At 38.3% G+C, this 23760-nt stretch overlaps 1 protein-coding gene across 3 annotated transcripts in view; it reads right to left on the bottom strand.

Annotated features, from left to right (window-relative positions):
- Positions 1 to 23760, bottom strand: part of LRRC49 (leucine rich repeat containing 49) — a 158379-nt gene that overhangs the window by 92798 nt on the left and 41821 nt on the right. For all 3 annotated transcript variants that reach the window (XM_001928481.7, XM_005659880.3, XM_021100865.1), the window contains one exon: positions 13489 to 13550. In XM_001928481.7, the coding sequence (XP_001928516.1) occupies positions 13489 to 13550 (62 nt within the window). The remainder of the gene's footprint in view (positions 1 to 13488; positions 13551 to 23760) is intronic.

Below are 23760 nucleotides of genomic sequence, written 5' to 3'. Positions count from 1 at the left end.
ATGATACTGGAGTGGATTTTTACAGTAGATTTTTAGCTCATTCCTAAATTGTTTATTTTAACTATTAGGAAGGCTTTTGACTGAAACTGCAAATCTACCAATTCACGATTAAATTAAATCACTGATTCTTAGAAACAAGAATACAGTATTGCTAATTTAAAGAGAATTCATATCTTTTAATTACCAGACAGGTAGAGGGCAAAGATGATATATAACACAGTAATTTGAAAATAATGGCAGAAGGAACTTACAACTTTGGCTATGATGGTATCAGACCCAATTTCCCAATGTAAACAACTATAAAACTGGACAAAATGTTTGAAGCAAGTGTTGAACAACAGACAGAATAGAGCTGTGATCCTTGAAGAAGAGAAACACATGAAAGCCCACTTTCATCTTGCCTTCTGCCTGGAGGCACCTTCCAGATCACAGGACAAAGAAGTGGAATCAAAAAGAGGACAGAAGTGGAGTTCCTGCTGTGGTGCAGTGGCATAAGAAACTGACTGCAGGAGTTCCCACTGGCGCAGCAGGATAGGCAGTATCTCTGGAGTACTGGGATGCAGGTTCAATTCCTGGCCTAGCACAGTGGGTTCAGGATTCGGCATTGCCGCAGCTGCTGTGGCTCAGATCTGATCCCTGGCCTGGGAACTCCATATGTCTGGTGAGTGCAGCCATTAAAAAAAAGAGAGAGAGAGAGAGAGACAGAGAACAGATGTCCTAGTGGGTAAAACAGAGATCAGAGTTTGGGTCTGCTGAGGAATTATGGAGAGAAGAAACTCCAAGAATCTGCACAGAAGTCTTTTATTTGACTTAGAATATTAAGATGTACCAATACAGAGTGGTTCCAGGAAGCCCACGAAAATATAACTATTGAGAGCCTGTGAGATGAAGAGAGCACCTATAAGCCACACAGAACTGGGAGACATTGGAGCTCCAAACAGACATAGTGATGAGACCACAGTGAACACCCAGGTAATATAGTCGAGGCCCCAGACTGGCTATGCCTTAGGTGTTGGGCTGGTCCATATCAGGAAACAATGTTAAGATGTTCATATTTATACATGGGCAGGGCTTTCTGAGCAAAGAAAATTGGCACCTGGGTTAATGGGGACTGCAGAAGTAGAAACCTCTAGAGTGACAGAAAATTTTATCTCCCAGAACCATCGGTTTACACTCCAAAGGGTATGTGACAAGGAGCCTTCCACATCTCTCTCTGTCTCTGTCTCTCCTTCTTTCTCCAGAGGGGAGGAGGTGAAGCTGTGCAGCAGCTCCTATAAAAGCTCCAAAATTATGATTTGGGGTTTCCCTCATGCGCTAGAAACCACCCACCATGTACATGTGGGTGTCATTGGCCCTCATCACATAACCCTGTGGGGAAAAATGGAGCATAGGAACTAATGCAAAGATATTCTGTAGGTAAATGATCAGCCTGCATCTGATGCAGAAATCATGTTAGCTGTCAGGCTAAAATCAATATAGATATAAAGCTTTTATTACTCTATGTGTACAGTAAGATTACTTTAGACCTGCCCTAAAAATGCCTAAAAATAAGCCTCAACAGAATCAACCTGATTCTCCAGTAGGTTAACTACCTTACAGAGCAAAACTCAACAATCTTTAAATTAAGAAAACAAAAACCCAGATTTCAATAACATGACATTCACCATGCCCTGAATGCAATAAAAAATGCCAGATAAGTGAGAAAGCAAGAGAACATTACATATATAACATATAAAAACAGGAAAAACAAGTCACTATGAACAGTCCCTGAGATGATACAGATGTTGGAATGTCGGAATGAGTAAATAAGGACTTTAAAACAGCTATTATATATCATATATATTATAAATATTACATATTTATATTACTTATAATAAATGTTATATATATTTATAAATAAGAGGGCTATCTTATCTCTGCATCGGATAATTTAGAAACCACCTGAAGCAAAGTCTGTTTTCCTACAAGAATAACTATTTTTTTGTTTTTTGGAGGGTTTTGCTTTTTAGGTCCACACCCACGGCATATGGAGGTGCCTATGCTAGGGGTCAAAGCTGCTGGCCTACAGCACAGCCATAGCAACACGCAATCCAAGCCGCGTCTGCGACCTACACCACAGCTCACAGCAGCGCCAGATCCTTAACCCACTGAGGAAGGCCAGGGATTGAACCTGCAACCTCATGGTTCCTAGTCGGATCCATTTCCCCTGCACCACAATGGAAACTCCATCTACAAGAATAACCTTGGATCTACTCAAATGACCAAAAAGTATCACACTGAAATCTTAAATCACTGAAGAGTCTTTGGTCTGGAAGATCTTGTGACAGTTGTTTCTAATAATCCAAAGCTATCATAAAATAATTTTATTTGGCTTCCTTGTTTTATTTACTTTTTAGTAGTTTTTATCTGAGACAGCAAAGGCTCAAAAAAGGACTTTTGACACATCAATACCTTAAAATGTTAATTTACTGCCATGAATAGTTATCAGACTCTCGACTATGTATGTGTGAACCCAGTATGAGACTAGGTGTGCAAACAGCCTGCTCACAGGGTCTTAGTTTAATTTTAGTTCAAAAATCTTCCTTTTAGAAAAACTCACACATACACACATGGATAACATTATCCTTTCACTAATGAAAACGAAACTTTATGCTTACAAGAAGAGTACCTGGAAAACTTCCTATGAAGTTCCTTCAGGTTGTTATAAATAAAATCCATGACAGCATTTATATGAATTATTGTACTTACTGAATTAATGTTTTATATGACTATAGATGCTGTTAGAAGGAAAGAAGACAATAAAATAGGCTGGTAATAACAATAAAAAGTAACTGCCACCCAATAGATTTTTCCTGCCTTTTTCTCCTTCAAAGGTAGAACAAAAGGAATAAAACAAACATGATAAAGGATCCCCAGTTTCCCCACTTCCTTGTACCTTTTCTCTCCTTTCTTTCCTTTTGACTACCACCCCACTTTATGACATTTGACTGGTCAATAAACCACAAGGCTTGCAAAAACTGTCCTTAGAAAGTTCATTCTGATGATTATTGAGTCCTCAAGCAAGAGACATGAAAACAAGAATAACCTACAACTTCCAGAGGTGGTTAAAGTTGAAAACTGCTGCGTATGGTAAACCACAAGGTCACATACTCAACTTGCCAATGTCCTATAAAAGCTCTGACCCTGCAGCAGTCAGTCACCTGGTTCTCAGGTGCTCCCTGACAATATGTCTGACTGAAGCCTTTAACCTTTATTTGTGTCACTCCAATAATTTTCTCTTGGTAGCAGATCCAACTTAGTAAATTAGAAGATATAATCAAATACATTCTACACACTTTAAAATGCTAGCTTAAAGCAAAACATTTTTAGATTTTATAACTTTACAAAATACTATAAAGATGCACAAGGCATAGAAAAGCTGATTTCAGAGTTCCCACCATGGCGCAGTGGAAACGAATCTCTGACTAGGAACCATGAGGTTGCAGGTTCGATCTCTGGCCTCACTCAGTGGGTTAAGGATCCGGCATTGCCGTGAGCGGTGGTGTAGGTCGCAGATGTGGCTTGTATCTGGCACTGCTGTGGCTCTGGCGTAGGCCGGCAGCAACAGCTCCGATTAGACCCCTAGCCTGGGAACCTCCATATGCTATGGGTGCAGCCCTAAAAAGCCAAGAAGCCAAAAAAAAAAAAAAAAAGAAAGAAAAGAAAATAGTTGATTTCTAACACTTGTTCATCGACAGCTTAAACTTTACAGTTTAAAATCTTACAATTTTACTATGTGAGCAGCAGTAATGAATTGTGATAGACATAATTTTGTGGCATCAAAGTGTGGTTAAATGTGCAATTTAAATTCTGGTAAAGATCTATATGTGTATCTAAATCCTACATATTTTTTCTTCCAGTTTTATTGAGATATAATTGGCATACAACACTGTATAAGGTACACATCATAACGATTTGACTTGTATACCTCATTAAATGGTTTCCACAATGAGTTCAGTGAACATCCATTTACCTCATGGATACAAAATTAAAGAAAGAGAAATGTATATTTTTCCTTATGATAAGAACATTTAGGATTTACCCTCTTGACAACTTTCATATATAACATAGAGCAGTGTTAATTATACTTATCAAGTTGTACATTACATCCTTAGTACTTATTTATCTGGTAACTGGAAGTTTATATCTTTGACTACCTTCATCCAATTCCCCCTTCTTCCACTTCCTGCCCTCTGCTAACCACAAATCTGATCTCTTTTCCAAGAGGTTTTTCTATTTGTTTTTGAAGTATAAATGACCATATCATTGCCCTACTGCTGTAGATACTGCAGCTCCATATTGTCTGTACCCTGGAACAGACCACACCCAAAACCCTACCCTTGATACACCAACATCTAACAGGAAGGTTTAGTTACAGATTTTTCTTATGACTGAAATTTCTTGGCAAGATCCTTACTAACAAATCAGTATATTAACCTGGAAGTCAGAAACTACTACCAAAAGAATTTTGATTGCTTAAGCCTTTAAATTTCACATTCCAGACATTAAACAGTCCAAATGACTTAGTAATGACAAGAAAGAGGACCCTCCAAAACAAGACCACATAGAAAAACCTTTCTATTTGAGGGATCGAATCCTCAAACTTTTTCAATTAAGAACATATAGGTATATTAGATGCTGGAAAAACTGTAGTGAGCAAAAGACACATTCCTCTACCTTTGTCAAGTTTACAATCAAGCAGAGAGTAATTTTTTCTTTCTTTCTTTCCTTTTTTTTTTTTTTTTGGTCTTTTTAGGGCCACTCCTGCAGCATATAGAGGTTCCCAGGCTAGGGGTCTAATTGGAGCTGTTGCTGCCGGCCTACGCCAGAGCCACAGCAATGCCAAATCCGAGCTGGGTCTGCTCACCACAGCGCCAGATCCTCAACCCACTGAGCGAGGCCAGTGATCAAACCGGCAACCTCATGGTTCCTAGTTTGATTTGTTTCCTCTGCACCACCATGGGAACTCCAAAGAGAGAATAATTTTTTTTTTTTTTTGGTCTTTATAGGGCTACACCCACGGCATATGGAGGTTCCCAGGCTAGGGGTCTAATAGGAGCTGTTGCTGCCGGCCTATGCCATAGCCACAGCAACGCGGGATCCGAGGCCAGGGACTGAACACGCAACCTCATGGTTCCTAGTCGGATTCATTTCCACTGCGCCAAAAGGGGAACTCCCCCAAAGAGAATAATTTTAAATGAAGGTACAGGAGTTCTCTTCTGGTGCAGTGGATTAAAAATCCAGCATTGTCACTGCAGCAGCTCAGATCGCTACTGTGGTGCAGGTTCAGTCTCTAGCCTGGGGACTTCCACAAGCCATGGGCAAGGTCAAAAGGAATACAAATTTTTAAATAAATAAATAAAATGAAGGTATATAAACTATAAACACTGCAATAACAGTAGAAATATAGGAAGCTATGAAAGCAAGTAGCAAGAGTCCACAGTATTTTTCCAACTTTTTAAACCCAATCCATAATGAGAAATATATTTACACTGTAACCCAGTTCACAAATATCTGTGGTAAAATAATACTCACACATACAAATGCATGCATAGACACACACAGGCTGGAAAATTTTCTTGAGACAGTGTTCCCCCTTATAATGTGTGACAAACTAATATTTTCTATTCTGCTTTTATTTCTCCAGTCTCGAGCCATTAATTGATTTTAGGATCCTTGTGTGGTTTTGATTCAAAGTCTGAGAATCATAAACTAGTGGTATTTTTAAGTTAGCTTCATGACCTAATGAAGATACAAATTCCTGAATCTGAAGAGAATCCATGGAAGATGGACCCCAGAGCCCTGCATTTTATCAGGCTCTCCAGATGATTCTTAGGCATATTAAAGTTTAAGAACCCTCAGTGTCATTTAACCTGAGATATAAAGTATGCTCAGGTGTTATTCAGAGAGAGGACAGAAAAATGTTATTGCCAAAAGCCACAGTAGACACAAAGACTAAGTGTGCAAGGGGAAGCACATTATGTTTAAGGAAGTTCAGTGGACCAGGGCAAGTTCTAGGGCACTATGAAAAGACAATGAGGATGAAGAGGTAAGCATGGTTCATTCTGAAAGTTCCCTCTTCTAGTTAGTTCCATACCACCTCAAGAATAATACATGACTCTGCATCTTTTAGAAGGAATGAATTTTTTTTTTTTTTTTTTTTTTGCTTTTTAGGGCTGCACCCACAGCATATGGATGTTCCCAGGATAGGGGTCCAATAGGAGCTACAGCTGCTGGCCTATGCCACAGCCACAGCAATGCCAAATCCGAGCCACGTCTGCGACCTATACCACAGCTCACGGCAACGCCAGATCCTTAACCCACTAAGTGAGGCCAGGGATGGAACCTGCAACATCATGGTTTCTAGTCAGATTCATTTCCACTGAGCCACGACGGGAACTCCAAGGAATGAAATTTTTACGCATGCTACAACATGGATGAACTCTGAGGACATTATGCTAAGTGAAATGAGCCAGTCACAAAAAAGACAAATATTGCATGGTTCCACTTATGAGGTAACTAGAGTAGTCGAATTCATAGAAACAGAAGGTAGAATGGTGGTTGCCAGGAGCTTGGGGAGAGAGGAATGGTGAATAGTTGTTTAATGGATATAAAGTTTCGGTTTTGCCAGATGAAAAGTCCTACACACCTGAAGACTGGCGGCACAAGGATGTGGATACATTTAAACCCTCTGTGCTGTATACTTTAAAATGGTTAAGATGGTACTTTGATGAGTACTTTACCACAATTACAAAGAAAAAGTACATGAGACTAAGAATCCTAGGCTGATCCTTGACCTTGACTAGTATTTGACTCCTTCCCCAATGATACTGGATTTCTCTCAGTTCTGGAAGTAATAGTAACAATCTCTTTTAGGCAATGAAGGCACTAGAATTATAAATGCATATTTTTTGTTTGTTTGTTAAAAAAAATAGCTTGTAAAAACTTTTTACTTTGGAGAATGAAAGAAAAGAGAGACAAAAAGAAGAACCAATTATAACTTAACCTTGTAACAAAGAGCAGAACTCTGCAAATGTCTCAGTGGAAAAGAGATGAAACACCGTGGGTTTGGGCTACAGATCATAAAATACCTCCTGAGGGCAGCACATAATTATCCCTGACAAATATGTTTGTCTAAAAGCTTTTTGTGAAGGGAAATTTTACATGAAATAGTAACTTCAAAATTAACAAATATCCTCATTTGGGGGTGCCATAACGCAATAGTTCCCACATCTAGCACTGAGCTGCACATCAGAATTCTCTGAGAAGCCTTAAAAAAACACAGATCCCTAGCCCCACTCCAAATCTACTGGAGCAGGTTACCCAGCAGTGAAACAAGGACTATGTATTTCTAAAGCTACCAAGAATATTTTTATTTGTAGCCTATTTGGGTAAGTCAAAGTTAAGGTCAGTTATGAGAATGGCTGCCTGAAAATATGCTCTTACCTCTTTCTACCCTCTCAAAATCTCTTTGATGGCTGAACATAAAAGTATGAAAACATCCATAGCAATACTAGAAAACCAGGAAGAGTTCCATCAGCAGACCAGAACACTAAGGAATTTCTAGAAGATATAAAGCAGATGGAATCAGTAAAACCCCAAATTGCTAAAGAGCCTGAAATGAACAGGATCATTGTTAAGTAAGTGTTGCAGGCAGAACCTCAGAATATTCCCTAGGATCATAGCTAGAAAGTGCTGCCAGCAGATGTGGGTCATTTGTCCAGTAATTACTGGAGGGTTTGGTAACAATTTGCCACTCTCTCACTCTCAAAGCAGCTGACTCTTGAATTGTCCCCAGGTTGAAAATGCTGAGAGAAGAAGGACCGTGCTTTGGGTAAGCACATTGGGCCAGAATGTAAAGAGAGCTGCCCTTCCCAGAAAGCAAGTTTCTTGTGCACATCATACAAGAAAGTCCAACTGGGTAGATATAATTCCTCCTCCATCCTCTGCAGACAGAGATCTTATAATTTGTATTTACAGTGGTATTTCTAACTCGTGTTGAGGAAACAAATTCATCCAGATTCTCATTTATAAATATGAACTGCCAACCGCAAATCATGAAAGGAAGGAATGAGGGAAGGAAAGAAGGGATTTTGTTTTTTTTTTGTTTTGTTTTGTTTTTTTAATTAATTAATTAATTAGTCTTTTTTTTTTTTTTTTAGCTATTTCTTGGGCCGCTCCCACGGCATATGGAGGTTCCCAGGCTAGGGGTCGAATCGGAGCTGTAGCCACCAGCCTACGCCAGAGCCACAGCAACGCGGGATCCGAGCCCCGTCTGCGACCTACACCACAGCTCACGGCAACGCCGGATCGTTAACCCACTGAGCAAGGGCAGGGACCGAACCCGCAACCTCATGGTTCCTAGTCGGATTCGTTAACCACTGCGCCACAACGGGAACTCCGGGATTTTGTTTTGTTTAAAGAACAAATACGGGTAACAAGGGGGAAAAGTAAATTCTAAAAAACAAAGAAAACTTTATCTCATTCATAAAACAAGAATAAGCCATTATAAAATAATTGCATACCCATCAAATTGCCCATGACATTTTTCACAGAACTAGAACAAACAACCCAAACATTTATATGGAAACACAAAAGACCCAGAATCGCCAAAGCAATCCTGAGAAACAAAAACCAAGCAGGAGGCATCACTCTCCCAGACTTCAAGAAATACTACAAAGCCACAGTCATCAAAACAGTGTGGTACTGGTATCAAAACAGACAGACAAACCAATGGAAAAGAATAGAGAACCTGGAAACAAACCCTGACACCTATAGTCAATTAATCTTTGACAAGGGAGGCAAGAACATAAAATGGGAAAAAGAAAATCTGTTCAGCAAGCATTGCCGGGAAACCTGGACAGATGCATGCAAAGCAATGAAACTAGAACACACCCTCACACCATGCACAAAAATAAACTCAAAATGGCTGAAAGACTTAAATATACGACAGGACACCATCCAACTCCTAGAAGAAAACATAGGCAAAACACTCTCTGACATCAACAGCATGAATATTTTCTCAGGTCAGTCTCCCAAAGCAATAGAAATTAGAGCAAAAATAAACCCATGGGACCTCATCAAACTGAAAAGCTTTTGCACAGCAAAGGAAACCAAAAAGAAAACAAAAAGACAACTTTCAGAATGGGAGAAAATAGTTTCAAATGGATGCAACGGACAAGGGCTTAATCTCTAGAATATATAAGCAACTTATACAACTCAACAGCAAAAAAGCCAATCAATCAATGGAAAAATGGGCAAAAGACCTGAATAGACTGTTCTCCAAAGAAGATATACAGATGGCCAGCAAACACATGAGAAAATGCTCAACATCGCTGATTATTAGAGAAATGCAAATCAAAACTACCATGAGATACCACCTCACACCAGTCAGAATGGCCATCATTAATAAGTCCACAAATAACAAGTGCTGGAGGGGCTGTGGAGAAAAGGGAACCCTCCTGCACTGTTGGTGGGAATGTAAACTGGTACAGCCACTATGGAGAACAGTTTGGAGATACCTTGGAAATCCATACATAGAACTTCCATATGACCCTATAATCCCACTCTTGGGCATACATCTGGACAAACCTCTACTTAAAAGAGACACATGCACCCACGTGTTCATTGCAGCCCTAGTCACAATAGCCAGGACATGGAAACAACCCAAATGTCCATTGACAGATGATTGGATTTGGAAGAGGTGGTATATATACACAATGGAATACTACTCAGCCATAAAAAAGAATGCCATAATGCCATTTGCAGCAACATGGATGGAACTAGAGAATCTCATACTGAGTGAAATGAGTCAGAAAGACAAAGACAAATACCGTATGATATCACTTATAACTGGAATCTAATATCCAGCACAAATGAACATCTCCTCAGAAAAGAAAATCATGGACTTGGAAAACAGACTTGTGGCTGCCCGACAGGAGAGGGAGGGAGTGGGAGGGATCAGGAGCTTGGGGTTATCAAACACAACTTAGGATAGATTTACAAGGAGATCCTGCTGAGTAGCATTGAGAACTATGTCTAGATACTCATATTGCAACAGAACAAAGGGTGGGGAAAAAATGTAATGTATACATGCAAGGATAACTTGATCCCCTTGCTGTACAGTGGGAAAATAAAATTTAAAAAAAAAATATATATATATAAATAAAAATATCAAAAAGAAAAAAAGAAAAGAATTGCAGACACTTGGAAGGTAAGATCGTGAGAGCCAGGAAAAACAAATCAAGCAGACAACAGCACCTCAGAAGAGCTGAACAATGAAATGAGCATGTCTGAAGAATGAATTAGATATAAATGATTCTCTTGATTAAGCATAGAATATTTCTCTCAGGATGATCATTATAAAATATATTTCGCAGGTCCTTCTAGCATTCCATGGGCTGGAGGAAGGCCTGGGGCTAGTTCAGGAGTAGGGGAAGAGGAGGGGAAGGATTTCACTGCAGGTCCCCAGAAGGTGGACCTAGTGAGTCCACTCTGAGCCTCTGCATCACCTTTGCCCAGGTGGTGCCCTTGCCTGGAATGTCCAAGTATCCTTCACTTTACTAAGGTCCACTCCACTTAGAGCTCAGCCCAGGGGTCATCTGCCTCTGGAAAGGCTTCCTTTACCTTCCTTCCCCAAACTGACTTACATTTTCCTAGTATCCTTGCATATTACAACAACTAAGATTAATTCACTGTATTACAATCATTTATTCATGTCTCTGTCTTCCTCACACTCTGAGGAATATTTTAACCAGAGGCACTGGTTCTATTCAGATACATAGATGAGGATATATGTCATTCATTCTCTAAATATATCCTGCATGCCTGCAAGTTAAACTAAATGCACTGATCTAATATCTGCAGGAAAGTACAGAAAAATAGTTCTGTCCACCAAGGCCACAGGTCAACCCACCATTAAATATAGGTACCTATTTATCCCAAGCTGGAGCTCCCCGAATTCAGTAGGTAGCCATCACATTTTGGAAATTTCTGAATTTCTACCAGGTAATAGTTTATGCAAATAGACCTCTAAGAATCCAACAACATGGTCAAAATCTAGGAAGCCCTACAATATAATAGTCAATACATTTTTATTGCCCCATAATGGATATGCAGTTGGATATTTTCATTTGCTGGATGCTATGAGAGTTACCCAGAGAAAGGTGCTTTCACTTTCATACTGCTGTTTCTACTCTTCTTCTTTGTTACTCCTGAGCCACTGAACTATAAAACTGAGCAACTCCAGGACTATAGCAGGACACTTGGGACATTAAAGAATACCATAGTTATCATTACAGATAATCTGGTATCCCAGCTGAGTTATTTGTGTCTTGAGTAAAGTTCACAGTAATGTTTTCAAGGCTTGCACACTCCAATTTTCCCCCCAGATCCAATATGTTCTCTATACCATCTCCTGGACCACATGCACCAAATAGGAACAGAGCAAAAATGTACTTGACCTCAAAAGCAGACCATCTGGAAGCACTAGAGAAGGATAATGGGCTAAGCCTATGTAGAAACACAGAGAAAGTGATCAGTAAGAATTGTTTGCATCCTTCTATCTCAATTTCCTAAGAAATCATACTTTTGAAAGAAAGTTATAAATATTAATCCTGTTAATTATATCTTTATTTTTCTGTGTATGTGAAACTCCTTTTCTGATTGGGAGGAAAATTCCCTAAATATTAAATTTCCAAATAATTAAGAGCGACTCCCTACAGAGTTCAAGTATTCTGGGAAACTGGGAACATCGTAATCCCTGTACGCCCAAATTTATATCTGTTTAGGTTACTCCTATAAATAAGACAAGAAGCAAAATTAATAAGTTCCACCATGGGCTGGGGGAATGAAGGGTTTGCATCACCTTAAACAGCTAATATTGTGAGACATGAAAAACAACATACTGTGAGAATGAGAAACTACCTTCTCAAAGCAGTTGTTAATGGCATTTAGGTAGACATTCCCTAAAGAAAACTGAGTGTCCCTTCAATTGCCATTTAAAATAAATCTTACCTCACAACAAGATGGAAAGGCAGCTGGAACAGCATTCAACATAAACTGAAAATAATACTAACAGTCTTTCAGAAAACGTCAACATTTTTTCCACAGAAAGGAGAGAAAGACTAAGGATAATTTTTAAAAAAATAATGTTATCTGCAGAATTCACCATTGGAATTAAAAAAAATTTTAATCACAGTTGATTTACAATGTTCTGTCAATTTTTGCTATACAGCAAAGTGACCCAGTTATAATAAATATATGCACATTCTTTTTCTCGCATTATCCTCCATCATGTTCCAACACAAGTGATTAGATATAGTCCCCTGTGCTATACAGCAGGATCTCATTGCTTATTCACACCAAATGCAAGAGTTTGCATCTACCAATCCCAAACTCCCAGTCCATCCCACTTCTTTCCACCTTCCCCTTGGCAACCATAAGTCAGTTCCATGTCCATGAGTTCGTTTTTTTCTGTAGATAGGCTCATTTGTGCCATATATTAGACTCCAGATATAAATGATATCATATGGCATTTGTCTTTCTCTTTCTGACTTCACTTTAATCTCAACCTTTTAGAGATACAGGGTTGTAGGGTTAACCTAGGAAAAAGATGTGGACAGAAAATGTGCAAAAGCACAGCTGGTTTTTAATCAGAAGCACAGACCCAGAACTCAGGAAGAGATGTGCTCTGAACTCTTTTATACTTAGTTCTTGCCCTGCTATAAAAGTGGGTTCAAAGAACGGTCTTAGAGTGAAACCAAAGAACTGAGAGGCAAGGGGGAAGGAGAAGGAGAGAATTAGGGAAGGACCGCTACTCTTTCTGCATTGAAAAGTCTGACTGCACATTTCAGCTCCAGTTCTGAAGCTTTCCACATTGACAATGAGTGAGACATCATCACAAAAGAAACAAAGATATATTTCAAATTTTTGGAAAACAAAATTTATACACTGATATATTCTAATATACAGTCTCTTAGCTGCATTAGTTCTCTAAACAGGGATACCGCATAAGAAGTTATGGAATAATTAGCAAGTGCCTTAGTGACAAATATAGCCTGTTATATCAAAATTGCTTAGTAGCTATACAGATCGTAGATGACAATTTAAAATTCTAATTCAACTGACTAATGAAGTAAGTGTCAAACAAAGGGCAGCAAAATACATTTTAAAATTTCCCCATACATGTTTTACAAAGGAGTAACTCTAAAGTATAATTATAAAAAGCGTATACTATACTAAGTTCATCATTTTAGCCTTAGAGGTACTAATATATACCAAAGCTTTGTTTTTCCACAAAGAACTTTGTCACAGACAGCATTATCCTTTTCCAATTTAAAACCCTGTATGTCATGAAAATTCTCCTAGGTATTTACAATCTTAATATAAAGCACTAGAAACCACAAAATCAAGTTATTAATAAATGACTAGTTGGGAGTTTCCACTTACGTAGATATATTGTTGAAGCTGAGAAACAGACGTTGGAGGCAGGGCAAATTATCCACATCTCTCTAAAAGGAAACAGAAAGCAAAAATTTATCAGCTGAAAGAAAAATATATATTATAAAATGTCTTCTTGCTCAGCTGTTGAAATATATAGTCATTTCTGTTTACTGCAACCTTGCTAAACCATTGATTTCTACTGGACATTGAGCTCCATTCTTCTCCACTGCAGATTAAATGGGAGTGTTTCAGTACATCCGCAGAACAAGCTGCACCACTTGCAAGGTAAAAAGCACTGAAGAGAACAGAGGGAGATGCTGCTGCTAGCCTCTTCAAGCATGCTTTTGGGAAAGAAGCCAAAATGCTACTTCAGCATTTCAACTGTAGCACAAATACAGTATGATCAAACATTTGTTAAAAATCATTTTAAAAAGAAAACTATTCAAATGCTTTAAATTTTAAATTTATGCCATCAGCTTTCCAAACAATACTGAATGTCAAAGCTCTCTACCTCACTATTCTCAAACCCACGGAAATATACCACTCAGTTACAAATGAACCAATACTGACATCCCCTATAACACTGAAAGTAGATCACGACTGTCAATGAAGGGCACCATAAGGGTAATTTCCAATCTAAGCAAGAAACAGAGATTCTTAAAATTGGACATCTATGCTGTTCTGTTGAGGTACAGCACCCCAGAGCAAAACAGTGCTGTATAAACAGAATTATCCTTAGCAAACACTGAAGTGTTCTGGTCCAAATAATTTTAAAAATCACAGTTACCTAATTTCATTAAGTGAAAACTATGACATATTCTGGAGTACTAGAATCTTAAGAGGATGCTTAATAAATGCTAAGTCTACAACCTCATTTATCACCTGAGTTTTAAAAAGTAAACAGTTGAGGAGTTCCCATCGTGGCGCAGTGGTTAACGAATCTGACTAGGAACCATGAGGTTGCAGGTTCGATCCCTGCTCTTGCTCAGTGGGTTAAGGATCCGGCGTTGCCGTGAGCTGTGGTGTAGGTCGCAGACATGGCTCGGATCCTGCGTTGCTGTGGCTCTGGCGTAGGCTGGTGGCTACAGCTCCGATTCGACCCCTAGCCTGGGAACCTCCATATGCCGTGGGAGCGGCCCAAGAAATGGCAAAAAGACAAAAAATTAAAAAAAAAAATAAAAAAATAAATTAATTTAAAAAAAAAAGTAAACAGTTGAGGTTGTCACAGGGGCAGAGTGGGAATGTGACCCAGGATACACACTGTCCCACATGCATACAGAACCAAGAGGGTACAAGATTCCACTTATCCTGACTTCCAATGCTCTGGTCTTTAAAGTACTACACACACTGATACTCCTCATATTAAATGTTTTTCATTTTTAAGGGCAAAATTATTTATAATAATTCCTAGTTAAATGAGGTTGAATGATGCTAATCTCATCTCAAAATGTATATACATTTTACATATCGTGACTAATATTTAAACTCAATCAAAACATGTTTTACTGTTTCCATAAGTCATCATCTTTTTTCCTCCCTCCTTTACTTCCTCCCTTTTAAAACTACGATTCCCAAGACCCAATAAAAATTGTAGGCAATGCATTAAAAGTACAGGTAAGCACAGCTTTTCCAAAAACTGTTCATTTATTTATTTTTAAAAGCTTGTTATACATAGAAAATATTAAAGTGATAGAATTGTGCAGATCCATGCCTCACTGGTTTTTGAGAGGACACAGGAGAAATGAATCTGATTTAAGACATTCTCCCACACAGCCTCCCTTGTATACCATTCTTCAACCTTCTCTCTTACCCTAATCTGGGTAAGTGAATACAGCTACCAGTGATCAAAACACGGCCTCTGTATACCATTCATCTGGCATTACCATTCTCAGGCCCAGCCCAGAAAAGCCTATCCCACAGATATGAGTTAGTGAGTTTTAGCACTTTGCAAACATGGTCAAGGAATAAGTCTTTAGAAAACAGGAAGGCAGCCAAATTCCTCTCAGTGGGTGATAGGCTTTCCATGTTGGCAAACATCTTGAATCATCTCCACCAGCTACCTCTCTTTGATATTCCCATAAATGAGAGTGGAGTAGGGGAGGGGAGGGGTGATGGACTGGTCATAGGGCTCTTTTTGTTCCAGGGCCCTAATTTCCAAAGGAAATGGTAGCTTTCTTCCTATCTGGTCTCTAGAAGTTTGGAGTTGCAGAAAATTGAAAGCCCTCTGTGTACTCTTGAGAAATCTCTTCTCCTAAATTCTTCCTGGAATCAGTCTGAGATATTTCTGGGCACAAGCACTGTTTGCTGACATTTAACTGAGAGAAACTGAGAAGCAATAGCCTGAATCTCCTTCAAATTAAGGCACCTTAAAAAAGTACATTTGTCTCTTCAGCCTCAGCCTACTACCTTCAAAGATTACAGACACAGGCACCTTTCGAGACATAAATTTTACAATTAAAATATAAACTCAAATTATATCAAGCTATAATTTGTGAAAAAAACAAACTTTGTTTTTAAAGTCTGTTTGATTACAGTATTTTGTATCTATCTTCATTTAAAAGACAAAACTTTACCAAAAGTTCTTTATCAAATTTTCAAATTATTAACTATCATTACCTGATAGAGCTATACAAAAAATCTTCACAAGTTGAAAAACTAGAATTCAATTACATATATCCCCAAATAATTTTAGTATATAGCCTTTCCAGAATTTTAAAAAGCAAAATAATTTCCCACAATCATTTTCGTTATTCCAAATTTCATTTCTATAAGAAAATTATAACTTTAATTTTTGTAGCAATTCTAAGATATATTTTATAATGAATTCCTAGTGTTACAATAGACAAAAACATCCTATTTATCCTATCATTTTATTATATCTCTGTATTTTATTTACAAAAAAATTGCTAAAAGCTACTAGAAGATGACCCCTCAAACACAAGCAAGTAAGCCAAAGATGTACACACATAAGATCCAAGAAATTTATTCACTACTGGAGGGAGGCAAGAGAAATTCAAGGATGTCATCTCTATAGCAGCCCTAAGGGCAATCAGTCTATATTAGAGACAGAGGACAGAAGGCTCTAGAAGGGGCCCAAGAGAGAAAATGAATACATATAGTACCTGAGATCTTTGCCTATACTGAAAGAACTTTCAGAGTTCTGTTGAGGAGTTTGGACATGAATTAATGTATTTAAATAGAACCCTCAATTAACAGGAGAAATGAGATAGTTATTAATGCCAGAGAAAACAAAAGTTTAATATGATGGTCCAATATTCACTTTGAAAAGCTCATCTTGCTGTGCTGGACAATCCTACTCTACTGTGTTATAAATTCCTCAATCTGAAGCTGCTGCACTTGAAGACCCACCTTAAAACAGACCCTCAAGAAATCTCAATAATAAAAATCTTTCCTGGACCTTTAAAGACATGACTAAAGCTGTATCAAAGAAATGTGTTCTTCTTGCCAGTAGGTAATAATTTCAGCTTTTCTTTATTAGGAGGTTATTCTGATGCTATGTGGGGGGAGGTAGCATTCAACAATCAGCTTATCCAAAAAATATAATTATTTTGGAATGATGAGGAAAGGAGAAATAGGGAGTTAAAGATAACTTAAGAAAGCTAAATCCTCATAAATTTGAGAAGTCAACACATTTATTCCATTGTTAAGTGTTAAACCCTCCCAACAATTCTTTTCTGAAAGTAACTATGCCACAGGCAGTGAAACTATTGCAAAAAGGCAATAACATTAACATACCTAAGAAAAGAAGATGAAGTTAAAATATTTACATATAAGGGAATATTTATAGCTCATCTCTTAACCTACTCTTAGTGTTAAATTTATTACAGTTAACACAATTCTGGGAATCACATTTAAAACATGTTTTGAAGTAAGATTCAAACTATTTTATATTTTTAAAAATATAATCCTGGAGTTCCCGTCGTGGCGCAGTGGTTAACGAATCCGACTAGGAACCATGAGGTTGCGGGTTCGGTCCCTGCCCTTGCTCAGTGGGTTAACGATCCGGCGTTGCCGTGAGCTGTGGTGTAGGTCGCAGACGCGGCTCGGATCCCGCGTTGCTGTGGCTCTGGCGTAGGCCAGTGGCTACAGCTCCGATTGGACCCCTAGCCTGGGAACCTCCATATGCCGCGGGAGCGGCCCAAGAAATAGCAACAACAACAAAAAAGACAAAAAAAAAAAATTAAAAAAAATATACAATCCTTTAAAATGGACTTAAAAATTACTTACTGCAAAATCATTGACAGAATTATAATTCTTTATTTTTCAAAAGAATAATGACCTGCCATTTGAGAAACATGCTTGTCCTACTCATCTCAGACACTGTTTTCCATAGTCCTAAACTTCACAAAAGAACTAAATGATTCAGCAATCTGACCATGTGTAGAACATCTATTACTGGAGCTATTTTTAGAGCAGCCTCCTGTGGAGGAATTAGGAAGGAGAAGGGTGAAGAGATAGAGGCCTTGACATGCATCAAGGAGGGCAAAGATGACTCTCATTTTGTTACCTATTCTGTTATACAAAAAAGTCAGAGTAAAAATATGTAGGGGTAACTATTTTGATTTTGAGAACTAAACATATTTATTAGCAAACATTGAATAGGTCTGAAAAAAAAGAAAAAAGATTATTTCTTATAAAAAGTTTATTAAATTAATTCTAAAATAACTACTTGCTATAGCCATCACTCTGTAACACAGACACATATTATATTAGGAATAATACATGTAAGCCATGATACCAACAAATCTAATTATACATTTATAGGCCATGAAAAAAGTCCATTATCTGCCTCTATTATTCAAAGGCACGTGCATATCTGCTTTTTATTTTTTTTTAATTTTTTTTTTTGTCTTTTTGCTATTTCTTTGAGCCACTCCCGAGGCATATGGAGGTTCCCAGGCTAGGGGTCAAATCGGAGCTGTAGCCACCGGCCTATGCCAGAGCCACAGCAACGCGGGATCCGAGCTGTGTCTGCAACCTACACCACAACTCATGGCAACACCGGATCGTTAACCCACTGAGCAAGGGCAGGGACCGAACCCGCAACCTCATGGTTCCTAGTCGGATTCCTTAACCACTGCGCGACGACGGAAACTCCCATATCTGCTTTTTATATTTATTTACTACACATTATATAGTAATAGACATCCATCTAGCTGCAAGCTACTCATTCAGACTGATTTTCTTCTATACACTGTTGTAATCCCCCCCAAAACAAGAGAACTAAAAACAAAGTAGGCACTCATGCTCTGACTACAGAGAATTCCAGTCTTTATAATCTAGAAGCAGTAGATATAATAAACACAAGGAAAAATAGAAAAAGCCTCAACTTCATAATTACAGGCCTTTCCTCATTTGAATCTGTAGTTCAAGTTTACATCACAAATATAATCTAATAAGACTCATTATAAAAAATGGTCCCTGACATTCATCCTCCTACCACTCCAGGCAAAACTCACTGGAAAGACACAAACTCAACCCCAACTTTAAACCATTTGGACTATCCCCAAGTGAGTAACCTAAGAAATAAAAATTACCATGAGCAAGATTTCAGGCAACAAATGTAGAATTACCAAAAAATTAAGAAAATACAATAAGTTGATAAAGACTATGGAATATCTATGTTTAAAATTATTAGAGAAAAAAATGAATCAAAAAAAGAAATGTTATGAATAAAGAAATCTAGGCATTTATTTTAAAAAAAACCCATGCAGAACTTCTAGAAACAAAAAATGTGGTCATATTAAAAACTCAATGGATGGATTGAAAATCAGATTAGACAAAACTGAGGAGAAAGTGACTGGAAGATAGCATTAAAGACATAAAAGTAATGCAGAAATGTAGCAGAGAAAAATAAGAATGATGGAAATTTTAAGAAACAAAGAATAGAACAAGAAGGTCCATACCATGTCTAGCAGGTGTTTAAGAAGAAGAAAGAGAGAAAGTGGGAGGAAGTGATATTTAAAAATATAAAGACACAGGAGTTCCCGTCATGGCGCAGTGGTTAACGAATCCGACTAGGAACCATGAGGTTGCGGGTTCGAGCCCTGCCCTTGCTCAGTGGGTTAACGATCCGACATTGCCGTGAGCTGTGGTGTAGGTTGCAGACGCGGCTCGGATCCCGCATTGCTGTGGCTCTGGCGTAGGCTGGCAGCTACAGCTCCGATTAGACCCCTAGCCTGGGAACCTCCATATGCCGCAGGAGCAGCCCAACAAACGGCAAAAGACAAAAAAAAAAAAAAAAAAAAAAAAAAAAAAAAAAAGAGTAAAAATATAAAGACTCAGAATGTCCCCAAAATTAGTGAAAGAAATGAATCTGTAGATTCATAGACCACAGAGAATATTAGGTTTGCTAATGAAATTACCACACTTGATCAAATCTAAGATACCATCTCACTATTATTTTATGTAACACTTGGTAAAAATAAACTGATTAACAACAAAATTTTGGAGTTCCCATCGTGGCTCAGTGGTTAATGAACCCGACTAGTTTCCATGAGGATGCATGTTTGATCCCTGGTCTTGCTCAATGGGTTAAGGATCTGGCATTGCCATGAACTGTGGTGTAGGTCACAGACATGGCTCAGATCCCTCATCGCTGTGGCTGTGGCATAGGCCAGCAGCTACAGCTCTGATTTGACCCTTAGCCTGGGAACCTCCATATGCTGTAGGTGTGGCCCTAAAAAGACAAAAGACAAAAAAAAAAAAAAAAAAAAAAAAAAGTCTCTGAGAATTTTTATTTCGTTATTATGAAAGAACTCTTTTAGATTTACTTAATCATATTTTAACCAAGCATCATTCTTATTCACAAATAAAAAGCTAGTATTACAAAGTTAGATAAGTTAGACAGTATAGTATTGGCATAATGGTAGACAAATAGATGGAAGAGAATAGAAGGTCCAAGGAGTTCCTAGTGGAAATGAATCCAACTAGTATCCATAAGGATTCGGATTTGATCCCTGGCCTTGCTCTGCAGGTCAGGGATCCAGCGTTGCAGAGAGCTGTGGTGTAGGTCACAAACATAGCTCAGATCCTGCATTGCTGTGGCTGTGGCACAGGTTGGCAGCTGTAGCTCCAATTTGATACCCAGCCTAGGAAACCCCATACATTGCAGGTGCAGCCCTAAAAAAAAAAAAAAACAAAAAAAAAGAATATAAAGTCCAAAATATAAATAAATAAATAGAGATGCATCTAATTATAACTCAATTTTGAGAAAGAAACCAATTTAATTCAATGGGGAGAGCAAGGTCTTCTGAATAAAATGTGATAAATACCTATCCCTATTTGGGAAAAATGAACCATGACCGCTATACCTCACAACATAAACAATTTAAAAAATTTTTATGTCAGATAACTAATTTATTTTTAAAATTTTATTATAGTTGACTTACAATGTTCTGTCAATTTCTGCTGTACAGCAAAGTGACCTAGTCATTCACATACATATATATATACACACACACACACATTCTTTTTTTCACATTATCCTCCATCCTGTTGCATCACAAGTGATTAGATATAGACCTCTGTGCTGTACAACAGAATCTCATTGCTTATCCACTCCAAATGCAATAGTTTGCATCTACTAACCCCCAAAATCCCAGTCCAACCCACTCCCTCTCCCTCCCCCTTGGCAACTGCAAGACTGTTCTCCATGTCCATGAATTTGTTTCCTTTCTGTAGATAGGTTCATTTTGTGCCTACATTGGATTCCAGATATAAGTGATATCATATGGTATTTATCTTTACCTTTCTGACTTACTTAAAAATATGGAATGCTTCAAGAATTTGCATGTCATCCTTGCTTAGAGGCCATGCTAATCTTCTCTGTATTATTCTAATCTTAGTATATATGCTGCTGAAGCAAGCACCACAAACTTATAAACATATTTAAATAAAATGCATACTTCTAAAGATGTACTGTTTTAAAGAAGGGAGAATAAAAACATGAACACAAATTTATTTATTTATTTATTTCTGCTTTTTAGGGCCACGTCCACAGCATACAGAGATTCCCAGGCAAGGGGTCGAATTGGGACTGTAGCCGCCAGCCTACACCACAGCCACAGCAATGCGGGATCCAAGCCACGTCTGCAACCTACACCACAGCTCATGGCAATGCCAGATCCTTAACCCACCGAGCGACACCAGGGATTGAACCCACAACCTCACGGTTACTGGTCGGATTTGTTTCTGCTGTGCCACAACAGGACCTTCCCCAACACAAAAATATTTTAAATGAACCAACAGAACTTCTGGGAAATAAAAATATAATAATTTAAACTTCATGGGAAGTCTTAAATGGTGGCTTAGGTGTTGCTCATGAGAAACATGGTGAGCTGACAGACCTGAAGGAATTATCCAGAAAGCAACATTGAGACAGATAATGTGATAGAAAATCAAAAAGAACATATGTAAAGGGAGCTGTAAAATCCATTTAATCAATATTCCAGAGAATTGGGGATGATTTGGGCGTGAACAGCTGACCTTTCAATCAAAGCTGACTTCCAGACCACAGTGTGAATCTCAACTTAGAAAGCAGTGAACACATAACTTCTACCTTCAAATTACTGAGGAAAAATAGCTGTCACTTGGAATTCTATATCCAGCAAAACTATTTCAAACATTAGGGCAAAATAAAAACATTCTCGGGCACACAAAAATTCGAGAGAATTTATCATCAGTGGCAAAGCCACTGCTAAAGATTATCCTAGAGGGAGTTACCATCATGGCTCAGTGGTTAACGAATCCAACTAGGAACCATAAGGTTGTGGGTTCAATCCGTGGCCTCACTCAGTGGGTTAAGGATCTGGCATTGCTATGAGCTATGGTGTAGGTTGCAGATGTGGCTCGGATCCCCGGTGTGGCTCTGGTATAGGCCGGCGGCTACAGCTCCAATTAGACCCCTAGCCTGGGAACCTCCATATGCCAAGGGTGTGGCCCTGGAAAAGACAAAAAGAAAAGAAAAAAAAAGATTATCCTAGAAAGAACAAAAATAACCCCCAAAAGAAATGTATATAAACATGATGAGCAAGAAAATGGTAAACATGGGAGTTCTTCTTGTGGCTCAGTGGGTTAAGAACCCAACTAGTATCCATGAGGATGTGGGTTTGATCCCTGGCCTTACTTTAGCGGGTAAAGGATCAATCATCCCCACAAGCTGTGGCATAGGTCGTAGACACAGCTTGGATCCCTTGTTGCTGTGGCTGTGGTGTAGGCCGGCAGCTACAGCTCCAATTTGAGCCCTAGCCTAGGAACTTCCATATTTAATTAAAGACGGATCACAGACCTAAAATGAAAGGTAAAAGCTATAAATCTTCTGGAAGAAAACAGAGGGGAACATATTTATGACACTGGAATAAACAAAGACTCTTGGATGAGACAAAAAAGGCACTACTGATAAAAGAAATTGATAACTTGGGGAGTTCCTGTCATGGCGCAGTGGTTAATGAATCTGACTAGGAACCATGAGGTTGTGGGTTCAGTCCCTGGCCTTGCTCAGTGGATTAAGGATCCGGCATTGCCTTGAGCTGTGGTGTAGGTCACAGATGAGGCTCGGATCCCGCGTTGCTATGGCTCTGGCATAGGCCGGTGGCTACAGCTCCGATTCGACCCCTAGCCTGGGAACCTCCATATGCCGCGGGAGTGGCCCAAGAAATGGCAAAAAGACCAAAAAAAAAAAAAAAAAAAAAAGGAAAAATAAACTGATAACTATGTCACTAAAACATAAAGCTTCTACATACAAAAATCTTGTTAAGAAAGCAAAAAGGAAATCATCAGAAAATATATTCAATACATATATCAGACAAAGGACTGAATCTAGAATAAAGATCCATCACATTCAATGACAAAAACATAAGCCTTTTTTTAATAGGCAAAAGACTTTAACTGATACTTCACAAAAAGATATGTCAGAATGTCCAATAAGTACTTGAAGAGATGCTAAACATCATTAGTCAACAAGTAACTACAATGAGAATCATGCAATCACTAAAATTATAAAGACTGTCAATGTCAAATATGGCAAGGATGTGGAGCAATTAGAATTCTCATTTATTGCTTGTGGGAGTGTAAAATGGTATAATCACTTTGTAAAGCTGGCAATTTCTAATAAATTTCGACACCCAGCTGCATTATGGCTCAGTAATGACACTCCTACATACTTACCTAAGAGATAATAAGAGTATATGTCCACCAAAGTATGTAAAAGACCACAAGAATATTTATGGCAGCTTTATTTTTAAGAGTCAAAAATTG

The sequence above is a fragment of the Sus scrofa genome, chromosome 1 (assembly GCF_000003025.6).
Source record: "Sus scrofa isolate TJ Tabasco breed Duroc chromosome 1, Sscrofa11.1, whole genome shotgun sequence".
Lineage (NCBI taxonomy): Eukaryota > Metazoa > Chordata > Mammalia > Artiodactyla > Suidae > Sus > Sus scrofa.
Note: the sequence above shows the minus strand (reverse complement) of the source record. Positions and strands in the feature narration are given on the sequence as shown.